Source organism: Passer montanus, unplaced genomic scaffold (genome assembly GCF_014805655.1).
Source record: "Passer montanus isolate IOZ18808 unplaced genomic scaffold, ASM1480565v1 scaffold37, whole genome shotgun sequence".
Taxonomy (NCBI): domain Eukaryota; kingdom Metazoa; phylum Chordata; class Aves; order Passeriformes; family Passeridae; genus Passer; species Passer montanus.
Window position 1 is genome coordinate 160,640 of NW_024368485.1, and position 23,440 is coordinate 184,079.

Genomic DNA, 23,440 nt, shown 5'->3' on the forward strand with positions numbered 1-23,440 from the left:
AGCTGATCAGAGAGTCCTAGCAGTGTGTGTGTTGTGCCTGGGCACGTTCTTCAGTCATGCTTCCTCTCATTGCCTGCTCCAAACACCCACATGATCTCTGATTAGTGACTGTAAACACAGATAATCCATGCTTGGACTCTGCAGTCTTAAACAGAGGACAGCACAGAAAGGAAAACAGAGACAAAGAAGTTTCCCTGAAAGCAGGAGGACATTCCAGGCCCTTTTGTGTCACCCCTGCTCGTTTTGCTTCTTAGGCATTAACAGCCCAGAGCTGAACTGGGTGGATTTAGGCTGCCTTTAGGGCTGGGTAGAGCTAGGTCTAACCCAAGGCCAACATCTCCAGTTTATGTTGGCCCCATGTTTGCTGCAGCCAACGTAAGCAGAGAACCACATAGACATCTGTCAGCCTGAACTCCTTCCTGTGTGCTTTGCACAAGGCAGAGAGTGAAACCACCCACAGAAAGCATTCAGCACTGGGTGGAAGAACAGACCAGGTGTATTTACTTGGCATATGCTTTTTCCAGCAAGGATGGCCAGAATTCATTTGAAGTTCGGGGGTGTACAGAGAGGTATCTTCCATTTAGGAATGGCAGCCGGTCATCTATCACTACATCCACCCATTCTCCATATTGCCAGAACTGGAAGTAAATAAAATAAAAATATATTTTAAAAAGAGACAGAGAAAATAAAACAATGAGCCTCTTTTAAGCACTAATGTCCACAGAAAGAAAAATCCTCCTGAATTAGCACAGGAATTAATCTAAAGCATGAATATGTGCAAGTTCTCTCCTGAACTGCCTCAGGCTAATGGTCCCCATTGTTAAACAAGCCACCAACTGGCTGGATTTCCCAGTGGCAGGGAAAGTCCTTGGGGAGTATAGCCAGTCCTGCAATCAGTGGGAGGAGAGGTGGGGAGCATGCTAATATTCATGGGCAATAGCAAGATTTCAAGAAGATGAAGAATAATCAGCATTCCATGAGCCTCACTCCTCAGCCACACTTGGATTTTTCCCCACAGCGCAGCTCTTGGCCAGAGAGGCTTTGTCACGATCCAGCCTCTAAATTTCCTTTCCTCTGTGTTTCAATTAAGACTCTGACACGCTGTCATGGATGGAGACAGTGTAGTGACTAAAGGCTGTTTTGAGGTGTTATCCATCTCCTTGATGGATGAGAAGGACACAGGCAGTCTCTCCAGCATGTGGACAGAGCAGGTGTTTCTCCAGCTGATCCAGCTGATGAAACTTTTCAAGGGAAAAGACAGGAATAGAGATCTGCGGGGATGAACTAAAGGAGCCATTTCCAGAGTCATTAGCAGATTAATGTAGCTTAGCATCATTCGAAATCATAAGAGGCCAAGCTCTTATTTGCAGTAATGCTAAGGACTCTAGTGGAAGTATGCCAGCAATAGATTTAGTCTAGCACGATTTTATTTCAACAGCTTCGGTCAATGAAAAACCCCAAAATGAGCTGCTCTGCTAGAAAAGCACAAGACCAGATCTGCCCAGCAGCAAAGCAGCTTACAGACTGCTCAGCTGAAAGCAGGTCTGATCCTACTCACATTTCTGCCTCACCCAAGCCTCTCCCTTCCTACACTGGTGGTGGCAGGAGGCAGCAGGGTTGGAACCTCTAACTTGAGCTCCAGGAGTCCAGGAGAGATTCTGCTTGATTTTGGCTCGAGGAAAAACCTTCCACTGGCTGTCCTCTGCCTGAAGGAGAGACAGGGAAAAGGACTGTCCTAAAGAAGGTGTCCTTTCAGTCACCTAAGGAGCCCTTCTGCCACCAGCCAACACCCAGGAGCAGGTCTGAATGGAGAAGAGGTGTGACGTCCAGCCACGCCTCCCCCCAGTGCTTCATGTGCTATCACAACAGGTAAATAAGGAGAACATACAGGACTTGCTGTGGGAATTCATGCAGTCCAAACCCACTGAGTGATGTTTCTCCAAAAGTCAAGCTCCTTGGGCGTGTTTGGTAGGGAGCTCAAGCATTGAGGCTGTCTGAAAGCAGCACTGTGTTTTTCTTCAGCTGGATAAAGACAGCTGCTTTGTCCTGACTGTCACAGACTTTCAGATGGTGGTCTCATCTGAGCTCACAAGGACAGGAAAAGCCAGAGTGGGAAAAAGAAACCTCATGTGAAATCCTAGAATGCTCCAGAAGTACAAGAGTGACACAGGAGAAGCCATTCCCCTGCTTTCAGAAGGGTTCACTTTTTGGCTTGAGTCTGGCTTAATGAAATTTATTTATATCCCTTTATGGGATTTAAATACTGCAGGTGTGAATGTGGTAGTAAATAAAACCCAGAACTGCTATTTAGGCAGGATGCAAAGAGGGAAGTTCTTTGCTTCCACATTTAGAATAAGCCTTTTAAATCAGGACTTTATTTTCCTGGGCTTAAGAGAAGAAAAAGAAATGGACAGTCCCAAGATGATAACAACACATCTAGGGCCCTGATGGTCAAAGGGGGAATACTGTGTGGTTGTTTTGCCTTGTTTTTTCCTTCCTGGACAGGCATCTTAGAAAAATCCAGTTCTGAAATTACGTAAGGAGAAAATCGCATGTCTATCAACTAACACCAACATTTTGTATCATGTTAAAAAGCATTTTTTGGATGTTTCCTGAAACTTGATCATTTATGGTCTTTAAAGAGTTCATCTGTTTCTTCCTGAGAGCAGGGACATTAACACCCAGGGCAGATTCCTCCAGCTGTGAGTTGATGCCCTGTGCAATAACGCCCCGTAGTCCCCTGGAGAACATTTTTGCTTTTTCCCAAGTTGAGGTGCTGCTCCTCACTGTCACAAGCAGTGACACACTGCCTCACAGGCACCACAGCTTCTGTGGCAGAGAAAGGGATTCCTATACAAACATGGGACTAGCTTAATCCCAGGGGAAATAACATCACTGTAATTATTCCCGAGACAAAAACATTGCCCATCTTAACTACAGCTGATGAAGTGCTTAACACCCTTGACTCTTGCAGCTGAACAGCTCCTGCTGTACAGGAACACTGGAGCAGCCCCTTGTGCTCCTGAGAGGCAAGATGCTCCAGTTCCAAAATGGTGGGAAAAAAGTTATAAGCTAAAATTTTTCTATTAGCATATGACATGCCTTGTTTGCGATTCCTCACTGAACTGAGGACTGGTTGCTTAGCCTGTGGATGGCAGTAAAATATCTTTGATGGAATAATTGAAAGGCATTGCAGAGAAGCATTTCCATTCAGAGGAGCTTTCTCAGGGGTTTATTGCTCAAGGAAAGCCAGAAACAGTTGCATTGATTTGCAGATGAGATGACAGGGAAAACATTTTCAAATACTGTAAGGTATTTATACTGCTTAAGATTTAAGGATTGCGCCTAACTAATCTTTTCAAAGCTCCCATGAAAGACAATCTAGCTTGCATCCTTTTAATGTGTTTTAAGCAGACTGGTGTCCCTTCAGCTGGTTTATCTCACACAGTGTGGCAGTGTATGCTGGAAATGGGCCAAGATAGAAACATCTGGTATTCTAAGGAGCAAAGGAAGAGGGCAAAATTTAGACTGTCCACAAGATAATCCTCCTGGTGCTGCTCCACAAGAGCCTAGGAGGTCAAAGAAGTCCCACTACCAGAGCTCTTTGTTTTGTGCTGAACTGCATAAAAAAGAAGAGATTTGTGAACTAGGGGGAGATGAGGAATGGCTGAGTTTATCCAGATTTTCTCCACATCCAGTTTAGCTTCTGGAGTTTAATGGTGCTGCAAACTCTTCTAATCCCACCAGATATTTGTTTGACTCAGACACAAGCAAGCAGAGCCTGCCAGTTGCTACCCGAGTCACCCTCTTGGGAGATTCAGACAATTTTAGGAGTTGGTAGAAAGCGGGATTTACTAAAAAGCCTTGTTCCTCTCTCTGAAACAAATCTCTTTTCAAAATATCAAAAGCCTGTTCCTCTGATCTGTCTCCAAGGATTTGTAATTTCCAGCCGTTTCAACGAGCTAAAAGGGCAAGGTGAAGTGGGGAGGGAGAAAATGAGCCCAAATAGATAGTGCAGGTGAGATGACAGCCATAACAGACTGCCCAAATCAAAGCAGCCACCAGAATGCCATCTAAAACACATATGTACACAAATCTACCTGAACAGCTGGTACCGCTGCCTTTGCAGTCATAGCTTTAAGAAAAGGGCATCAAATTCCCTGAAGTGCAATTGCACCACCTGGAGCACAAGGAATCATTAAAAAATTCAGGATTTTCTGCAAAGTTCTGAACTGGGAGTCAGCATTGAAGAACCAAAGCATCCAAGGGTGTTGAGATGTGGTGCTGCAGCTTGGACCCCTTTGCAATCCAACCAGCCAAGCTCAAGTGGTACCAACACCACAGGGGATACATACCCGGAAATGAAAAATCCCAGCATAATCTTCCTGGAATCCTTGGTCCTTGGGTAAAACATTTTCCAAAAATTGTTTTCGCAGTGTCAGGGAGCCCAGGGCAGCCAGCATCCAGCAGTCACCTCAGAGGAGGGAAGAATCCAGTGCATCCAGTCAGTTACTTGCTGTTCTGGATCACAGCTGACTCTTCAGAAAGCAACATCTAAGAACCACTTTGCTAAAAGCAGCCAACATTCTTCTGTCTCCTTTCCCCGCTCCAAAATGCTGAAGCACTGCCCAGGATTCACCACCATGTCCACTGGGAACCCAGCTGTCACCAGCCACCCTTTTCTACTTTCAGGCTGCTCCTATCTTTTGCAGTCATGTTGAGACTTGCAGTCCAGAACACTCTTCAGGAAACCTTCAAACTTCTCAGTGGAGTGAGAAATGGGAAGGCATTTCTTACTACATGGGAGTAGACCTGCTCCCAAAGATAAACATGGTCACAGAGCACAAGATGGAACTGCCACAGGGTGCAGATTCATGCTCTGATACTGGGAGGAGCTAAAAAGAAATATCCACAGGAAGAAAACACTGGCAGTCAAATGAAGACATTAGGAAGGAAAGAAAATTCAGTCCTACAGAAGTCAGATCTGTGCTTATTTATCTACTCACACTTAACTGTGTTTGACCCTTCTTCCTGAAGCATCTGCCTGATCTCAGCTGGATCTTCGTTTCTAAGCTTGGCCTTACACAGACAGAAGGCAGATGCCAGACAAAAGTAAGATTTGAGCTGCTGCATTTGGGAATCCTGTTAAATATCTGCAATCAGTTGTGTGTGGCCTTATGCCAGTCTAGACTGACCTGCACTGATTGTTTACTGCAGCTACCATTGTCCACATCTTCCCACCGAGCACTTGGAACATGGCAAAGAGTCGTCATTGCTTTGTGCAGATCTCCTCCAAATCGAGAATATCACCTTACCTATTTCTCCTTGCATGATGTCAAATCTGCTAACTCCATCCATGATCAAATAAGGATTTCTCTGAAGTTCCTGGAGGAAAGAAAATGCAAAGAACAATGTGAATAGCCAGCCTTTGCCAGCAGTGTGTTCCTGCCCTTTGAAGACCTTGCCTACCTTTTCCAGGTCTGAAAACTGCTTTTCTTGAGCCCTGATGTTTTGCTGCCTGCCACCAACAAAACCAGAGGAGATACTCAGTCATCTCTTCTTTAATCTGCTCAGATATTCTTAGGGATGGGGATTTGGGGCTGGGTGCTCCTTGAGTTTTCATTTGGGTTTCTCTAATGCTACTGACACCTTTCAGAGAGAGGTCTGAGCTTGGCAGTGCAATCATGCACTTTCCTGGGGCACAGCAGGGCAGAGACACACAGGTCTCCAAGCAAAGTGGAACAGGGTCTACACTTCAGATCAGCAGTGGGTCTGGGAGCATTTTACACTCTAAGCCTTTTGTGTTTCCATTCAGGTTTGATACAGGTCAGCCTGGGCTGCTTTTCTTCACTCTGGTGAGGAAGATATAGAAAGAGAGCTTAATCTCTGTCTGCAAAATCCCATAGGCCTGGCTGACATTTTTGATTCAGGGAGAATTTTCCTTGAGAGTCTTGCTTGGGCAGTGAAGGGGGAAGCACTTCAGAGCCTGGCTTTGCACACAGAAATATGAACCATTCTCCCAGCTGTGTCTGCTACTGGCCTGCAGTGAGTGCAGATATCTGAGTGCTCAGGAAGGAACAGCCTCACCATCCCCCATGAATTACCCTTGGCACTCTCCATCAAGGTAAGGCTCTGTTTTGAAAGAACAATCAGCCTGAAATAGGCAAGTCATCACACATGTAAGAAAACAAAGAGATAAAAGGAAGGAAAAAAAGTCCTGGTAAAAAAAAAATACAGCAGCCCTTCCCTGAACAGGCCCTGCCATTCCTTTCCCCAGCTGAGGTGACATGCTGCACAAAAAGGAGACCAGCTCACAATGTGACTCATGACTTGCATGCTTTCATGAGCCCAGCATTAGCAAATGCTGTCAGCTTTCTGAAATGGCTCCACAATGATCAAACCCCTCTAAAAAGTTTCCCTGTCAGGAAAAGATGCAATGCAACATCACTGTTCCAGGCTGGTGGGCAGATCATGCTGCCGTAGCACTGCTGATGTGGGGGAAGGCAGCCTCAGCAGGCAAATTCCTGGAGAGATGCTTTCCTACAGCCATCCCCACCTATCCCAGGACTTTGGGGATTTGCAGCAAGAGATTTACCCATGGCATGGGAGCAGGCCTAAGACGTGTGGCCACCAGCAGCAGAGGTTGCTTATTGTATAAGGAAGAAGCAGCATTGAACCCTTCTACCTTCTGCTCTACATCCATCCCAGCCTTATCTTCTCCCTACCTCCATTTCCCACAGCAGTTTGTGCCCCTCACCTGGGTGAACTCGAAACTTCCCACAAGCAGGAAAGATTAAACTGCATGGCAAGGCCTTGAACTTGCCCGTGCTTTTGTGTGTGGTTGACTTGCTAGTAGACATCCCAGAAAACCAACAGCATGGAGGAATGGCTATTTTTGTTTCCCCCATCATTTCTGAGGGCTTTGAAGTCTGGCTTGCCAGAAGCAGGGTGGCTGGGCTACAATGCATAGCTGCCACAGGGGTAAGCACCATGCAGGAGCATGAGCCTGAAAGGAACGGGAAGGCAGCTGTGTCTTTGTGGGACCCCCGAGGAAAGGGCTGATGCTGTGCTCCGTGCCAGGATGCTAAAGCTCAGAAGTGCTCTGTGGATTCTGCTAGTGCTGTTGTGGGGACTGGCTCAAAAGGCAGCCCATTAGATGCCTCACCAAATGTTCTATTGCCCACCAAGGTGTTTGACTCCCCAGGGAGCAAACAGGGATGAGCTGAGTCATTAAGCAGGCTCCTTGCTGAGAGAAACTGGCAATTTAGTCTAAAACCAGAAAAGATATAATCTGAAGTCAGCCCTAGCCCTGTGCCTGTGCACACAGGCATCTCTGTGGCTGGCAGAGGGAACTCTCCAATGCTGCATTCCCCACAGCACATGGAGCTCTGCTTCCAGGAGTCTGCACTGGCTCTGGGATAATCACTGAGACACAATACAGAGTGTGTTGTTTCCACTAGCCAGGGGAAGGGGCTGCTCAGCAGCTGTCTGGACCCACAGAGGGCTTCTGACAGAGCACAGAGAGGACATAATTGTGATGCAAGTGCTCTGGAAATCTGGACCTTTTCAACCGTGAGGAAAGGAAGTCTCCAATTAGCTCCTCTTCCTTCAAAGGCAAGAATACAGCAGTCATAAAACACCATCTCGTCCATTATTGCAAAACACAGCTAAACCCATAGTTACCACTACACCAAATGTGCAAGCCTCACTATTTCCTACTGCTCAAATTGCATGACAAAGAGAGGAACCACAGCTTTAACTACATGTCTGTCCAGAAGCAGTGCCCTGTTTCACTGAGAAATGATGAGGCTTTGTGGCATTTTCACCAAGACACTTCAGTTTTAGCTGGAAGGGGAAAGAAGAGGGAGCTCAGGGAGGCATGTGGTCTGTTCTCAGAGAATCTATGAGCCCAGCAGTGAAGGCAGCCATATGGGCTGCAAGTCAAGCACTCTGCCTGAACTCATCCCCCCAGGACAAAGCTCTGATCACTCGCTTTCCCTGGCCCACTGAAGACTTCATTATGTATTCAAAAAGAAAGAGAAGTTCAAGTTCAAACCAGTTCATCCTCTAGAGCATGGTCTTACCACACAAGTACTGTTCGTCTAAAGGGCAAGATAGAGAATTAATCTGAGAGGTGGAAGGAAAGTGTCCTGTACATGCATTTAGCTCTAAATCTCTTTTTATAATTGCTTGAAATTTTTAGGGAAGAACAAGTCCCCAGAAGGAGCTGGAGGTGAGTGGTGTAGATGTAGACCACACGCAGACATGCAAAGGACACGGTCAAACAGTTCTGTGAAAAGCTGGAAGCCTGAGGTGGGATTTCCTAGGCAGTGCAAGCCAGTCTGGCTGCAGGCTGCTCTGGTTGGGTGCTGGCCACGTTCTCCCACATTTCTCCACTGGCTCAGCATGATTCTGAATGCAGGCACTGAGGGGTAAGAGGCTGGACCTGACTGTTTGCAGAGCCACCTCCTGGTCAGTTCACCTTCACCCTAAAATAAAATCCCAGCCCTGTTACAGGTCCACATCCTTCCCTTCAGCTACATTTGGGTTGCTCTCCCCTGCTGCAGCTCCACCATCCTTACACATCCTGCCATGGTGAGTAATGGTGCTCCCTGTTCTACACACACAAATTATGACAAATAAAAAGGCTGCTATTTATTGAAAGCCAAACTGTTCTCAGCTGGACAAATGTTAATTCAGCAGCACTGCTGTGCCTGTAATAGTGTTGCTGTGGATTAAGAAATAAACACGGTACCACAGTTCCCTGGGCTGCAGGCCCTGCCCAGCAGCGTGCTGAGGAGGGGTCAGTCACACCACTGCCATACATCCCATAACCACAGGAAACCTCCACAGAAACGAGACACTTGGGATAACCAGGGAGGGCAGAACAAAGGACAAAGTTAGTGGAAGGTCTGGAGCACAAGTCTCATGAGAAGCAGATGAGAGAGCTGGGTTTTTTTGGCCTGAAGAAAAGGAGGCTCAGGGGGGTGACTCCACATCTGCCTGAAAGGAGGTGGCAGCCATGCAGGAGCTACAGAGTCTCTTCTCCCAGGTAACAAGTGACAGAACAAGAGGAGATGGCCTCAGGCTGTGCCAGGGCAGGTTTATGTTGGATATTAGGAAAAATTCATTTAGTCAAAGGGTGGCCAAGCATTGGAACAGGCTGCTCACGGAGGTGGTACCGTCACCTCCCTGGGGGTATTTAAAAGACTTGTAGATGTGGTAGTGGGGGATGTGGTGGCTTAGCAGTGCTGGATTAATGGTTGAACTCCATGATTTTAAAGGTCTTTTCCAACCCACACAATATAAACTGTGCTGGGCCACACCAAAGATCTGACATGCAATGACTCGTCTCCAACAGATTGGAGAGGGAGAGGATAAACGAGCAAGCCAAAATTAATAGGAAAAATCAGACTACTCTCAAGGGGTCTGCTTGCACTGACAGAACTCAATTCCCTGCTTTAGAGCAGAATAGCTCAATTCTTAATTGCCTGATTTCAATACAAATGCACTGGTTGCTTATAAAAGCCACGCTCTGCTCCAGTTCTCTTTGCATTGGAAGAATGAGCTCACCAGACTCCACACAGGCATGGAGCCCACAAATGTGAAAGCTAAGTCTGCTGGAGGATGGACTGGTGTCAACAACCAGACAAAAACAGAAACCAGCTCAGGTTTTACCTGAAACCTGTTTGCTTTGTGTGGCTCAGTGCTAAAACAAAGGAGGAAAAGACAAAGGAGGAGAACAAGGGAAGTAGTCTTGTGTACCTGGAGCCTTTGAGAGGCAGTTTCCTTAGAGGTCGTGGAACCTCCTCCTGGGATCATACAGTAAAAACTGGAAGTGCCACGGTGTTACCAACTACCCTCCAGCCAACACAGCCCCATCATCCTGCAGGGAAGCAGGGCAGTGAGCAGCACTGCTTTGTAATCCAGCCAGGATGCACAAATTCCCCCCCAAAATCAACTCTCCCCAAAGATCAATGGAGTCGGGAAATACGATGCAAATAAACATTTTCCATCTTCCAGAAGGACAGATGTAATGGCTGGTGATGCACTGCAGCTTCCCCAGCCCTCAGGGATGATCTCCAAGTCGAGGTCAGGTGCAATCAGCTGAGTAGGCAAGGGCTGAGACGGTGGCAGCCTGGGGATGCTGCTCCCGTTCAATTACCCTGATTGCACACGCGCTCTCGGGAAGAACAAGGCGGATTGATTTTGATTTTCATCACGGAGAAACACTGAACAGGATCCAAGAGCCTCCAGGCCCCTGGGAAAGACGGAAGCTGTGACTCCACCACAAACAGCTGGTGAGCAGCTTTGGCTCATGGCAGGGACTGCTGGCCCCAAAGTGACAGACCTGCAGGACACTGCTATCCCTCACTGCCACACATTTTCTGTGACTTCCCTCATTAAAGTCACAACCTGCATTTCTTTTTGCTCTTTTTGGTTTTGGTAGGTTTCTCTTTGTTTTTCTCCTCTTCTATTAGAGACTAGTTTTTGGGTTAACTTCAAATTGTTGTCTAAATTCTTGCCTGAATGAGATCTGCCCTCCAGCTACAGACAGGCCAAGGCTGATACAGTAAGAAATCCAACTCAGCTTATCCATCTAGAAAGATGCTAACTTCAAAATTATTTTTTTAAAGGATCTATTTTTTAAAGTCAGCTGCTGGATTCAAAATTCCTTAATGCTGATGCTAATTCTTGGAAATTTCTGGGAAATAAATAACAGGCCAAGGAACACCAAATAATCAGGCCAATAATCACCAAAAGCTATGGAGGATAACAATAGAAACTCTGCTGCTGAAAGGTGGTTATGTTTTCTTTGGGAAGGGACAGAGGAAGGGAATTGAAAACATGAGCCAGCCTTTTACATAGTGATTCAAATGATGGATCACTTTTCCCAGCTAACAAGCATTGGCTCAATGAGTATAATTTTCTCCAATGTTTTTTAGGTGCTGAGTGCAGTAGCACAGGGCTCTGCTATGAGAACAAGCTGTATCCCTTGCCTGAGTTCACACTGTCTCTTTCTGCACCTCCCATCCAAGGAATTTTTTGGACACTACCTTTCTCATCACCTTGAAGCCTTGTGAAGGCTGACCTAGAACAGAGGCTAGATGGAGTTAAAGAATAAAGTAGGGATTTATCAAAAGGCCTCAATGGATCCACCTTGGGCAGCACAAGAGCCCAGCCAGGACTACACCCCAGATGAACCCAAAATGGTTACAAAATGGACAACCAGTCACGGGATCTTCCATTTTATAAGTTCTGGTCCATTAGCATATTGGAGTTAATTGTCCAATTACAGCTTTCGCCCATGCAGTCCCATCCTTCTTTTCTCTCTTTAGACCATGTTGTTTATGCTCTTGGGCCTGAAATTTGGATTGGTTGTCCTTGGTGCCCAGCTAGAGAAGGAATTGTTTTGTCTCCCTTCTCTGTGAGGAGGGCTTACTATCCCTTAATATGAAGTTCAGAACTACACACTAAAACAGAATTTGAAAAATATAAAAGCTGAAACATGAGGCATCAACATGACCCCAGATACCTGAGACAAACACCAAGAAGTCCATGCCCTGATGCCCTGAACAGGCTGATGATGCAGACAAAGCCGCTGTCAGCTCTTTCAGACAATCCTTTCACCAGGCACATCCCTGCAAGTCACATCAGCGGCACTCAGGGATTCCTCCCATGCTGATCCCCAAACTTCCACTGGCCTCCTTGCAGCTTCTCTTCCAGCTATTCCCACACATAACTGTCCATGCTAATCAGAGGACAGATCTTCTTTTGCCAGCTCCTGCTCAGCATCCCCTCATTCCATAATGGGTTCCCAAGAGACCAAGGGTGAGCAGGGCAGGAGCAGTAGTCTGCAACCTTGAGGACCCTTCAGAAAAACCTTCAGCAACTTCACCCTTTGCCCATTTTAGCCTTCTTCTAAAGCATAAGCACTGAAGATCAGGGACTAGCCTTCACATATTTACAATGGGCACCACACTGAGCCCTGGTGCAGGGCACTGCTGCATGGGTGGTAATCTCTCTCCCCTCACACATATCATATCTGAAAATATAACCAATGTTAGCTGAAGTAAAGCATTCCACATTTAGCATCACCACAATTCACATCATCTGGACCATCCTCCTTCAATTTCATTTTGCATCTGCACAGTATTATGCACTATGATCAGGACAGAGCGAAATCTTTAGCCTGAACAATAATTGAATAAAAATGCATATTCTGCAACAGTTAATCATTTCATGGCTTCCTCGGTTCCAATCAATAGCTTGTGTGAAGGAAAAGCAGCAAACAATGAAAAAGAATTGTTCTGAACATTTTAAAAGGAGCATTTCAGTTTTTAAAATCTGACATAATTCTTCACAGAGAATTTCCCTTTGACTGATCTTTAGAAAAGCCCAGCTATAGAAAACACTTTATTCAGTCCAAACCAGATCTTCTTTTCCAATTCTCAAAACTGTTGGTGAACCAAAGGAATAGTTAATTGTGAGGTCCTTCTGAGGACCTCAGAAGGTATTTGGTACCTTCAGCCTGACCTCTAGTAATGCTTGAAATGCCACATGCAAAACCTGTTAAGATTTCACATTTCAGTGGGTGTAGATTGTGGGCCTGGGGATGCAAACACAGCCTGAAGCAGTCCCTGTTTGATGGGAAACTGTAACTATTGCAGAGTTGGGAAAAGTGACATTCCAAATATCGTCTTGGTGCTCCTGATCCACATTCCCTCCCTTTACAGGCACTTGCCTATTAAACAAGATGAGTTTACAAGTCAAAAAGTTGTTTCTGACAGTCACTGCTGACTGTCACTGCCTGAAATCAAGCTGTTTTCTCTCCACTTTATACATTATCCTCAGATATGAAGACTCCAAATCTGAGTGTAATTGGCAATTCTCTTGACAATGTACAAGGTAAAATAGAAGCAGCATGTAGCTCAACTTCTCAGTTGGATCTGGAACAAAGACAGCAGTTATAATTGCTATCTACAACTTAAATAACCAGATACTGCACGACAGTAAATGGAGGCTAAGAGATTATTAGGACCAAGATGCCAGTCACAGGTACAATTCCAGACAAATTTATTTTAATGTCAGAAGGAGCTAATGGAGGAGGCTGGGAAAAATACAGATACAGGTTAAATTGGCCATGATTTGTCAGCAGAATACAACTGCACTGAGTCTCTGGGAGATGTATTCAGGTTGGAAACAGTCTCTCTTGGGGAAATTATAGGTATCTCTTGGCTGAGCTGTTTAGGTAGCTTAAACACCTGGGATCACATATCTCTAGGACTGCAGTGGGCTAGGAACAAAGATTGTACAAACATTTCTGCATGGGTGACAGGTGCCCCACCTGATATCTCCCTCTTCTTCCTGAGGGACCAACTCCCAGAGGCAACTGGACACAGCATTGGCCTTTCAGTGCTTATGAAAAGCAAACACAGCTTTATTTGCCTCCTGACCCCTCACTCAAGACATCTGCAGCTCTCTAAATGAAAAGCAAACACTGCAATTCAGCAACACCTTCTACCCCTGCTTCATTCTGTCAGGAAAGTGAGGCCACACTGATGTCACCATGACACAGCATGGCTGTTGTAGTGATGTTTGAGACTTTCTGGTTGCTCTCCTCAGCCCTTTATCTTGCATTTATCTGGCAAGGTGAAGCCTGCATGGTTGGGGGACATCTGCAGGTGAAAATTTTGGTCAGACTGAGGAGAAAAAAAAAAAATAAAAAAAAAATGGGGCCTTCTTCAGCACTGGAATCCTGAGTTTCTGTTCCAGGTGACCCAGTTGAGTCAGCAGTCTCAACTTTTGTCCCTGTCATAGAGGGCAGCTGGTGATGCTGCTTTAGTCTCTATAAATGAACAAAAGGCTTTTCAATGCTCACATCATGAACCCTGGGCCGTGAGCATATGGCTTAATTTTTTGAAGAAGAGCTATGGCAAAGCCAAGGATTTTGATCCTTTTCCTTCCTGAAAAGAAACACTCTGGAAAATTGCTAGCTGCTGTAAAAAAAAAAAAAAAAAAAAAATCTTCAGAAGGGAAATGCTGGGATGGAGAGGATATATGTAAATTTTTGAAACCAATTGCACAAAAACTTTTATTCACAACCTTAGTATTCATGGATTCAGCAAAATAGAAGGGAATTCTCCAATATCTGCCTCACCTGACAAACTTCAAGCACTAGGAGCAGCAGATTCTGCTTTTGGCAAGGTACGTCAGTCCCTTTGCACATGAAATAACTCTCAGGATATTGGAGTGGGATAGATGTTCATCCCACAGCCTCAAAATCAGTGGTATTTGGGTTTCTAAGTCACTTTGTATGCTTTTATAGTCCTACGCTTCTCTGCTGCAAAAGCACCAGGGTGTTAGTACTTAAGAGAACTGTATCATAACATTTTATTCCAGTTTATTCATCTTTAAAATGCCCCTGGAGAGCGCTTTCTAATATCTGTGTTTGTCTTTTGTGAGTCTAATGCTTAGTTATCCTACTTTTTCTCTCTCAGACTGGAAACAGAGGCAACTAACTCCTCTCCTTTGCATTTTTAGTTACTTTCCTAATACAACCAACATTCAAGAGAGATTATTCCCACCTGCTGTGAACCCATAGGCAGAGTGAAAAAACACAGCACCAGCTGCACTCTCACCAGACACAGACTTTGAAGGAAAACTGCCTAAGGAGAAGCCCAGACCTTCAGCCTGTGGTAGGAGCAGCTTCTGCAGAAGACAATGGCACCTCCACAGAAGACACCCAAATATCTTCACCCAGCACCTCCACACCTACCATGAGCTGTGTTTCCTGCCTTTCCATGTGGGCATCCACATTTAGCAGCTCTGCAGGCTGTCCTGGCTACTCTGCTTCCCTTCTGGGATCCATGAGTTTCAACATCCACGCTGGCTGCATCCTCTGCTGCTGCTGTGCCAAGGCCACCGTGCTGCCAAGCTCCAGCACACCCTCACTGCCCTAACCCATCTGTCACCCAAATAAATATTTTCCTGTTGTTTTGTGCTGTCTCTTTACAGTCTCACAGCCACTGTCTCTATACCCTGAGGCATTGTCCTCCCAGCCCAGGGAAGCCAAAGCCCCCAGGCAGTAGAGATGTGCTCAGCAAAACCCAGAAAAGGGGCAGCACGTGGCTCATCCAGGAGCTGCACCAGCAGCAAATGGCACACAGCAGTGCTCTACAGAGCAGTTGGACCACGGGAAGATTTCCTAAATTAGGTCCTGGGATAAAAGAGCTGAGCATGTGATTCCACCTCCCATTCTAAACTTCCATATGCCAGACGATAACTGCAATTAAATTGCAACTGGGAATCAGCACACAAACTTCATCTCCCGCCTTGTCCCAATTACTTTAAAATAGGTATTGCTGAGTCAGTCGCCTGGATTACAGAAATCAGAGATCTTCAACAGAATTTAACAACTTTTCAGGTTTGCACAAAATCCTTCAGAAGCAGATCAAATTTGGAACAGTATTTCTAGTCAGGTTCACAGGTGGAAGCAGACTTCCTACAAAAATGTGCCTAATGGAATCATTAATGTTGCAGAGGTTGTGTTACAGATGAGTAATACAACAGTTGGCTCTCACAGTTAAGAGACAGATATTATGTAGATGTTAAAATGCATAGTGATGTTACTGTGACATGTCTCTCCACAGTCCTCTTTCCCTCCCCCTTTTAATAGCCTCGGTAGTCAGGGCATTTAGAGAGGGCCAGCTTATTACCAGGAGGCTCAGGGTAACAGCACCTGACCTCCAACCAAGATACAAGAAAATAATCGCTACCAATGGACAGCAGAGGAATGATTGACTGAAAAAACTTGGGAGGGGCTAAAGATATAAAAGGCAAAGCATCCATTTTGTAGACAAGCACCTGGCTGATTGTCACGGGGGCTCCCAGTGCTACAACTGTTCCTCATTTAGCTCTTTTGTTGTAATTTTTGTTAACATTTAATAAACCTTTAACATTTTTTAAAGTGACCAATTGTTTCTCACAGGTTCTCTTCCTTCCACACATCCCACAGCAAGGATCCCTCCTTACAACTGTGCTTCCAGTGTTTCCCTTGAGATCTACTCTCCTACTGAACACAGTGTGAAAAATGCATATTTTATGATTGGCTCTTTGCAAATATTAAAATTAATATTATATGTGTTATGTTAGAAAGTTATAAAGTATTAATCCTTTTCAGTATTGTGCTAAATGTAGTTTTAGGCTATGACATAACATTAAAGTAGAAACTATGCGATGTAAAATACTTTTTCTAACTAGCTCAAGAAATTATTCGCACGGAGATAACAGCAACAAGACACCAAAATCTCCAAGAGAAGAATCATTGCCTCCTTATTGGGAAGAAACAAACTTGGTGTGGACTGAGATGGCTGATTTACAAGATGAGGGGGGGAAGTTGACAATAACCAGAAAACACCCTTCGTTTCAAAAGAATTTTTGAATAGTGTATAAGATACATGAACATACGTCAGGCTATTGCTTTTAAAGGTTAATTCTTTGTTAGTGACCCATGCTTTCAAGAGGAAAGCATCTGAACGTTTGTAATTCTTTGCTTCTTTATTGTCCTAACTCTGATTGTCCAAATTCTTATTGCTCTAATTTGTATTACTCTTTTTATAACCATTTTATTACTATTAAAAATTTAAAATTTTAAAACAAATGACTGGTGTTTTTCACACCACCATTTAGCCACTGGCCATCAGTGGTCCCATGGAGCAGCAGTGCCACAAAGCTCCCCAGCTGCTGGAACTCACCGTTGGCCTCTTCCACTGGATCTGCCGGAGCTTCTCCTCCGGGAGCAGGGTGGGACCGATGGAGCTGGCGTGGGCAGGGAAGGTGGCATCCTCAAAGAGCAGCCCTCGGCTCAGGCACGAGGCTTGCAGGTCCCTGAAGTCCTGGCTGTTAAATTTCTTCAGGTTCCAGAGGTTTCCTGTGGCTCCTGTGGTTTGCCAGCCCCGCTCTGGCATGGGAGCGAGCATTGTGCCCTTTTCCTGTGGGGGGAGGACAGGGACTGCCATCAGTTTCCCGATGCAAAGTGGTGCACCAGGGGTGTGTGGGATAACCCCTTCCCCTCCCACCAGGAGGGCTGTGGAGCTGCAGCTTGCAGAACTGAGGGCAGCCACAGTGACAAAATCCTTATTAGCTGGAAATGCATGGGGAAAGAGCAGTCGTCAAATCCCCACTGGTTTATCTTAAACCGGTGCTGTCAGTGCTACAAATTGAATTTGGAGTCTTCCCCGAGGACAGAGAGCAAAGCTGTTAGCGAGCTGCTGTGTGAGCACTGAGGTACAGCTGCAGTATAAGCCAGCACAGGGGAAGGAGCAGGAGCTGCACAAGAGGAGAGTGGGAGTGTGGGCAGGGATGATGCCCACAGGATCCCAAAACACTTCAGTCAGGAATCACAGCTGTGCCCAGAGCACAGGATTTCAAGCTGCTGTTTAAACTGAGCAGCCTCTGCGTGGCTTCTCCAGGTATTCCATTCTGAAGCAGGGTGGAAGCCCTCTCTGTTAATGTGTCTAACAGAAAGGGGAACTTTAATTAGGGAAATGAACATTTCATACACACAGTGAAACCCTGGAGTGAACAGACCTGCTAATACACCTGCTGGCACAGCTAGGGATGGATGCAGGAGCCAAAATCTCCTGTTGAGGGCTCTGTCCCTTTACAGGCATCAAAAAGCACAGCAGGAGTTCTGCCAGCAAAGATCTACTTTTGTTCCAAAGGGAGGTAGCTCGCCTTCCATGGAGGCACTGGACTGCGGGATGGGAGAAATTTTAGTGCAGGAGTGGGAGAAGGACACAAGAAAGAGGGAAAACTGCACATTTGGAGGAGCCAGTGGCACTGGGGCTTAAAGAAACCAATTGGTTCTGTCCAACCAGAGCACGAGTTGTGAGGTGTGCTCCCCAGAGCCACATGGATGTACAGAGACACACACCTGGGCACCAGCTCCTGGGGATGTCCCTTCAGCTGAAAGCTTCTGCTGTGGTTTCAGGGCTCAGAGAAGTAGCAAGAAGGTTGTGCAGCCTGCCTTGCCTCCTGGTTCCTTCAGCTCCTGTCGTAACACAAAATTACATATTGCTGGATAAACACATGACACAGGGTCCACCCTAGTTTTCATCCTTCATTCCCACAAAACCAAAATATTAACTATCCTGAGCTATATTTCCCCTTTTGCTTCTCTCCCTATGAAAAGAGAAGGCCCTTATCAACAGACTTTTAAAGGCAGAATCCCTGTGATCCTGCTCTGGCATCTTGCTTTATGGATTCCACCACACTTGATCCAGGGATTCCTGCCCCCAGCTCCTGGCTTCCATAATTCAGCACTGGAAAATCCACCACATGCCCTCGGCAAGCCTCGCCTCCACTTAATTAACTTTGCTGTGCTAATTTCTAGCCTAAAGTCACCTAGTCTCACTTTCCAGCAACAGGATGCCATTGCTCTTTTGGTTGGTTGGTTTTGTTTGCTTGTTTGATTTTTTGTTGTTGTTCAAATTTTTTTTGTAGATGAAAGGGCTCTTTTCTACCAAACAAACTTATCTGTAGATCTGAGATGTCCCTGGTGCTGCACAAATAGAGCAGATGGCTCCAGTAAGAGCAAAGCCTCAGGTTTGTATTGTGAATTCTTCCCACATGTCAAAAGCACAGCTCAGCTGCAATGAAGGTGTGATACAGCCCCCCCACTCCCCTCCCTACATCCTTTTTACTTAGTCTCATCACCTTTCTCAGTGCTTCAAGTCACTTAGCCTCCTGGCATGGTAACAACAGCCTAAACAAATAAGTGGTTTTGCATCTCATTGTTTTAATTAAAAGCCCCACAAAAAAATCCAAAACCACCCTCGGCCAACAAGAAGAGAGAGCATTCCCCTGGGGTTTGCATTTTTTAATACAATGGAAATAAATCTTATGTAATGTACCATAACACGACAAGGGAATGGCTTCTTAACAAATACTCATTTGAAACTGTGCCCAGGCTCCGTGCATGCTAAGATCTATTTCTTGAAACAGTGTTCCAGCAAAACTGATTACTAATTCCAAAGCTCAAATTAAAATTAACAGAGCTTGAAGGCTGGGTCTGACACGCATTCCCTCTCTTCTGACAGAGAACAAGAGCTTTTAGCATGTGTGTGTGTGTGTTTAATTACGTTGTTTAACATATTGGGATTAAATTAGTTCCCTCTCTTCTGACAGAGAACAAGAGTTTTTAGCATGTGTGTGTGTGTGTGTTTAATTACGTTGTTTAACATATTGGGATTAAATTAGCAACCAGACTGAGGAAAATAACACACTTAACTACTACTCCCTTGCAGGAATATCTTCATCAGCACAGACACATGAGTTCCACAGCCACCCATGCCCCTCTGCAGGCAGCCCGTGGGGTCAGGACCTGGCTAGCAGTGTCCTGGCTGCTACAACATGCTCTGATGGTCGCCTCTTTTGGAGCAGCACCCTGAATTCCTGGCCACAGCTCTCCCACGTGGCTCTCACGGGTCCATCAGCAACAGCAAAGGTCACAAAAGTTGTTAAAGCTGAATGTTGACTGCTTGGCTGGGGAGCTTCTCACTGTTAAAGGCTTTCAAGGGACAGAGCTATAATGGAATGGATATTGGAGATGTTGCCCTTGCACTGCTGCCTGCCACAGGATGCAAGGAGAGAGGGAGGGATTCCAAACACAAAGTCTGGTTCAGACACATTGTCAAACTCTAAAGAAAACAAAGAGACTGCCACGCAACTAAGGGAAGAAATTGTTATTCAGAAGGGGGTAAACATTCAGGAGGGGCTAAACAAACATTTGCTTAGTCCTGGGATCTCCTTCAACACACTTATCTGAAATGGAGAAGGGAATCACACCCAACTTTGCTGCTCTTTTTTGGTTCCTCTTCCTTCTCAGCAGAGGGATATCTGTGTTGTCTGTCCCTGAGAAAGGGACAAACAGCCAATAAACAGGGAGAGGAAGTAAGCAGAGGAAAATCCAGAGGCAGAAGGATATAAAGAGATCAAGTGATGCAGCTGGAAAGGATGGGAAGGAAAGAGGAGTCTCTGAACACAGCAGGGCAAAAAGGTTGGTGACTCCTGCAGAAATCCATGGGGAAACCCCAAGCAGCCACCATTCTCTGCACTGAACAGCCTAAAAGGCAGCAGTGAAGGTGTGTCCTGTCTCCCTCCAGCTCTCATTCAGCAAAGATGTCAAGCCACAACTATAATCAGGTACTCAATGGCAGCAAAAGCTACTGACAGCTAATTACTCTTTGCATAAAGATTTATGTCACAGTACAGACATCATTTCCTTCAATGGCTTTGGTATTTTTCACGGAGTAGAAAGTAGAAATAGGCAATTAGAAACCATGCGTACTTCATAGCTGAACCTTCTCCTCTCCACTGATTTTCTCAAAACATTTCCATTATATGTTGGCTTAGCTGAATTTCTGTACTTTAGAAAGAGCAACTAATTTTCTCAAACACAACAAAGAGTACCAGAAGAGCTGAAAAGTCAGCAGCCCTTCTTCCCCTGTTTCCTTTCAAACACTCCAAACTATCAAGCTACATTTCATCTCCCCATAATATTCAATATATGCCACAGTACTGCCAGCACTCTTTCCTCTAAGATCCTGTCATTCACGTACTTGAAGCATTGTAAAAATGTCAGTTCCAGAATTATCTTATAATGAAGGAAAGTGTGAGTTTATTATCCTTCCTAGCATTCAGAGGAAGAAACAAATGAGAGGCAGCAGCCTCCTGCAGAGACAGCAAGCTGAGGATGCAGTGCAGGGACCAGAACGTGGGTGTCCCAAACCCCAGATGGACAGCAGCTCCTTGCACACACCATGTGCAAAAGCCTTGGGTTCCACAGAAAATCAAAACCAAAGCCAGGCACTCCGACAGCCCTCAAGGAAATTACTTTCCCAGTGGCATCTTGCACGACCTTCTGCTCCAAACAGCCTGTGAAGTACTCCCTTCTGGCTATTTATTAACTCAATTTTCTTCTCGTTTTGCATACACAGCATAGGACAGTTCCAGATACCTTTTTTCTACCTCATTTAACACCAGCCTACAGTAACTATAGCATCCTCCTCATCTTAGAATCTCTACTCCCACTTGATCCAATTACTTCTGACAACTTACCGTTTTACAGAGGAGCCTCTTTCTAGGATGGCAGATTCATCTCTTCTTCCCCTCCAGGTAAAATTAAGGATAGGGACTCTAATTTATTCTGTCTCTCCAAGGCAAATCCCTCTCAATGTGTCTGTGGTGCTTTTCCAGCCCTATTACCTGTATTTCACCTGCTTCATCACGTGCTAAATAAAACACCAAGGGATGTTTTTTACCTGCAGCACCTCCGGCGTGACTCCAGCCAGCACCCCCAGAGAGACACGGGCTGGCCCAATCCCTGCTCTCCTTTATGGGGAAGCTTTTGCCACGCCTTGAGCAAACGTAACCAAGCTGAAGTTCAACAGCCAATCTGGCTTGGGTGTAATAGTTTCATACAGATATCACAGCACGAAGATACACAAATATAGAGATATACACACACACACTCCTTTAGCCATGAATTGTCCTTCAGACAGTGAATTGTCTGTCGACCTACGCTTGTGGACAGCATCCTCTGGCCAACTTTGGCTTCAGCTGCAGCTGTTTTTAGAGGAAAACAGGTTTATTTGCACCTCTCATCTGTTTTTCTACTCCTCAAGCCACCAGGAAGTGCAGTAATCATTCAGGATCCAGGCACAGCCTGGATCTGGCAGGACTCACCACAGGACGAGTTATCAGAGGTGCGTGTCATTCTTTCTGCAGTCAAATCAGCAGATAGTCTTAGGCCAATGCCTGCTAGCATTTATGCTGGGCTCTTACTTAAATTCCACATCAGTTCACTTGGGCAGCTCATTTCCTCCAGGACTGCCTGAGGAAGTAGGACTTATCCTTTTATTTAGGAAGGGACTGACCTCCATTATGCTAAAGCCCAAAGCCAAATAATCAAAGAGTATCTAGCAAAAATATGGAAATATTTATTTTTGGGAGACAAAACTGAGACAGCCTAAAGAGGCCCAAAATTCAGGGGAACGTGGGCAGCACATTCTCAGGGACACATTCCCTGGCAGCAATCCTAAGTGTATTCCTAGAGCCTGCAAACATGTGTTTGAATAAAAGTCCTGGAATCTTCTTGCCACCTGAACAAGAGACAATGATACCACCTTGCAATAAAGCAAACCAACAGCACCCTGGGCTGTACGAGTTGCAGCACAGTGGGTCAAGGCAGGAGACCCTTCCCCTTTGCACAGCACTTTTGGGATGATATCTGGAGTGCTGTACCCAGTTTGGGGATTCCCAGTGTAAGAGGGGCACTGAAAGTGCAGCAGGGCCAGCAGAAACACACCAGAATGGTCAGGGAGATGACACACAATGTGAGAGAAGAGAGAGAGAGGTTTTCTGCTCAGACAGGAGGGACACCTAGCTGCACTCTCCCACTATCCAAAAAGTTCCAGAGCAGGTGGAGACAGGCTGTCCTTGAAGGTGCACAGCAGATGCAACAGGCACAAGGAGCAGCAAGGAAAATCACATGGAGACAAAAAAAATCTTCAGAGTGGCTAAGGCCAGGCACAGGTGCCCAGGGAGAAATTGGAGATATTCACGTGGACAAGGACATAAGCAGCAACACCTGACTCAGAAGTCAACCTGCTTTGAGCTGGAGTGGGACTAAAGACCCAAGAAATTCCCCTCTCTTTTTCAAGTTACCACAGCTTGTTCATGAAAAGTTACTCTGCAGTGGATGTTCATTAAGTTCACCTTGGGGATTAACAGAAAAATTTATCAATCCATAGTTCTTTACTTATCCACAGTAATCCTACAATCTCCTGGGCTCAGGAATTTCCCCAGGACAAGACTTTCTGTTTGGTCTGCAGTCCCTTTGAGCTGGGATGTCAGCAGTTCACACAGCAGCTGGTTCCTGGGAGCAATGGGAGATGAGAACATAAAAGTGCTCATGAAAAAGACAGTTCATCTTCTTCATCAGGGTTTACTATAGCTCTGTGGGTCTGAAAGCTGGGTACTGCACTCTGCCTGCTCGTATTTAAGGGCTTTCATTTCCTCGTGAGACCCCAGCATTTAGCAAACTCTAATAGGAAATGCATCCATGTAAATTAGCGCAAAATCTGCCTCAGAGGGCAAAACAGGTGCAGTTTTCCTTTAAGAGCTGTTTTCCATAACCACTACATAAATAAAAGCTGATTGCAGCAGAAGCAGGGAGCAAAGCTTCCCTTCATTGCAGCGAAGGAGCTGTGAGGTGATAAATGCCATAGCTGCTGGCTCCTCTGACAGCAGGAGCTGCTCATCGCCTCCTCCCCGGGAACGGCAGGTACAGCCCCCTCCAGCCATGGGATTCATTGTCTGGAACTGATATCTCTGCTTAAATGGTGGATTAACATGATTTAAGAAATATTCATTG

The 23,440-nt window shown here is 45.6% G+C and overlaps 1 protein-coding gene across 3 annotated transcripts in view; it reads right to left on the bottom strand.

Moving 5' to 3' along the window:
- The window catches only part of CAPN13 (calpain 13), a 68,150-nt gene that overhangs the window by 28,257 nt on the left and 16,453 nt on the right, over nt 1-23,440 (bottom strand). Inside the window, exons 1-6 of one of the 3 annotated variants that reach the window (XM_039717205.1) lie at nt 21,327-21,469; nt 17,939-18,055; nt 16,758-16,994; nt 5,316-5,385; nt 4,356-4,474; nt 505-638 (exon numbers count right to left, since the gene is read on the bottom strand). In XM_039717205.1, the coding sequence (XP_039573139.1) occupies nt 505-638; nt 4,356-4,474; nt 5,316-5,385; nt 16,758-16,982 (548 nt within the window). In that variant the 5' untranslated portion in view covers nt 16,983-16,994; nt 17,939-18,055; nt 21,327-21,469. Of the gene's footprint in view, nt 1-504; nt 639-4,355; nt 4,475-5,315; nt 5,386-16,757; nt 16,995-17,938; nt 18,056-21,123; nt 21,470-23,440 lie in introns of those variants that run through there. The other 2 variants (XM_039717206.1, XM_039717207.1) reach the window with 2 other exon arrangements.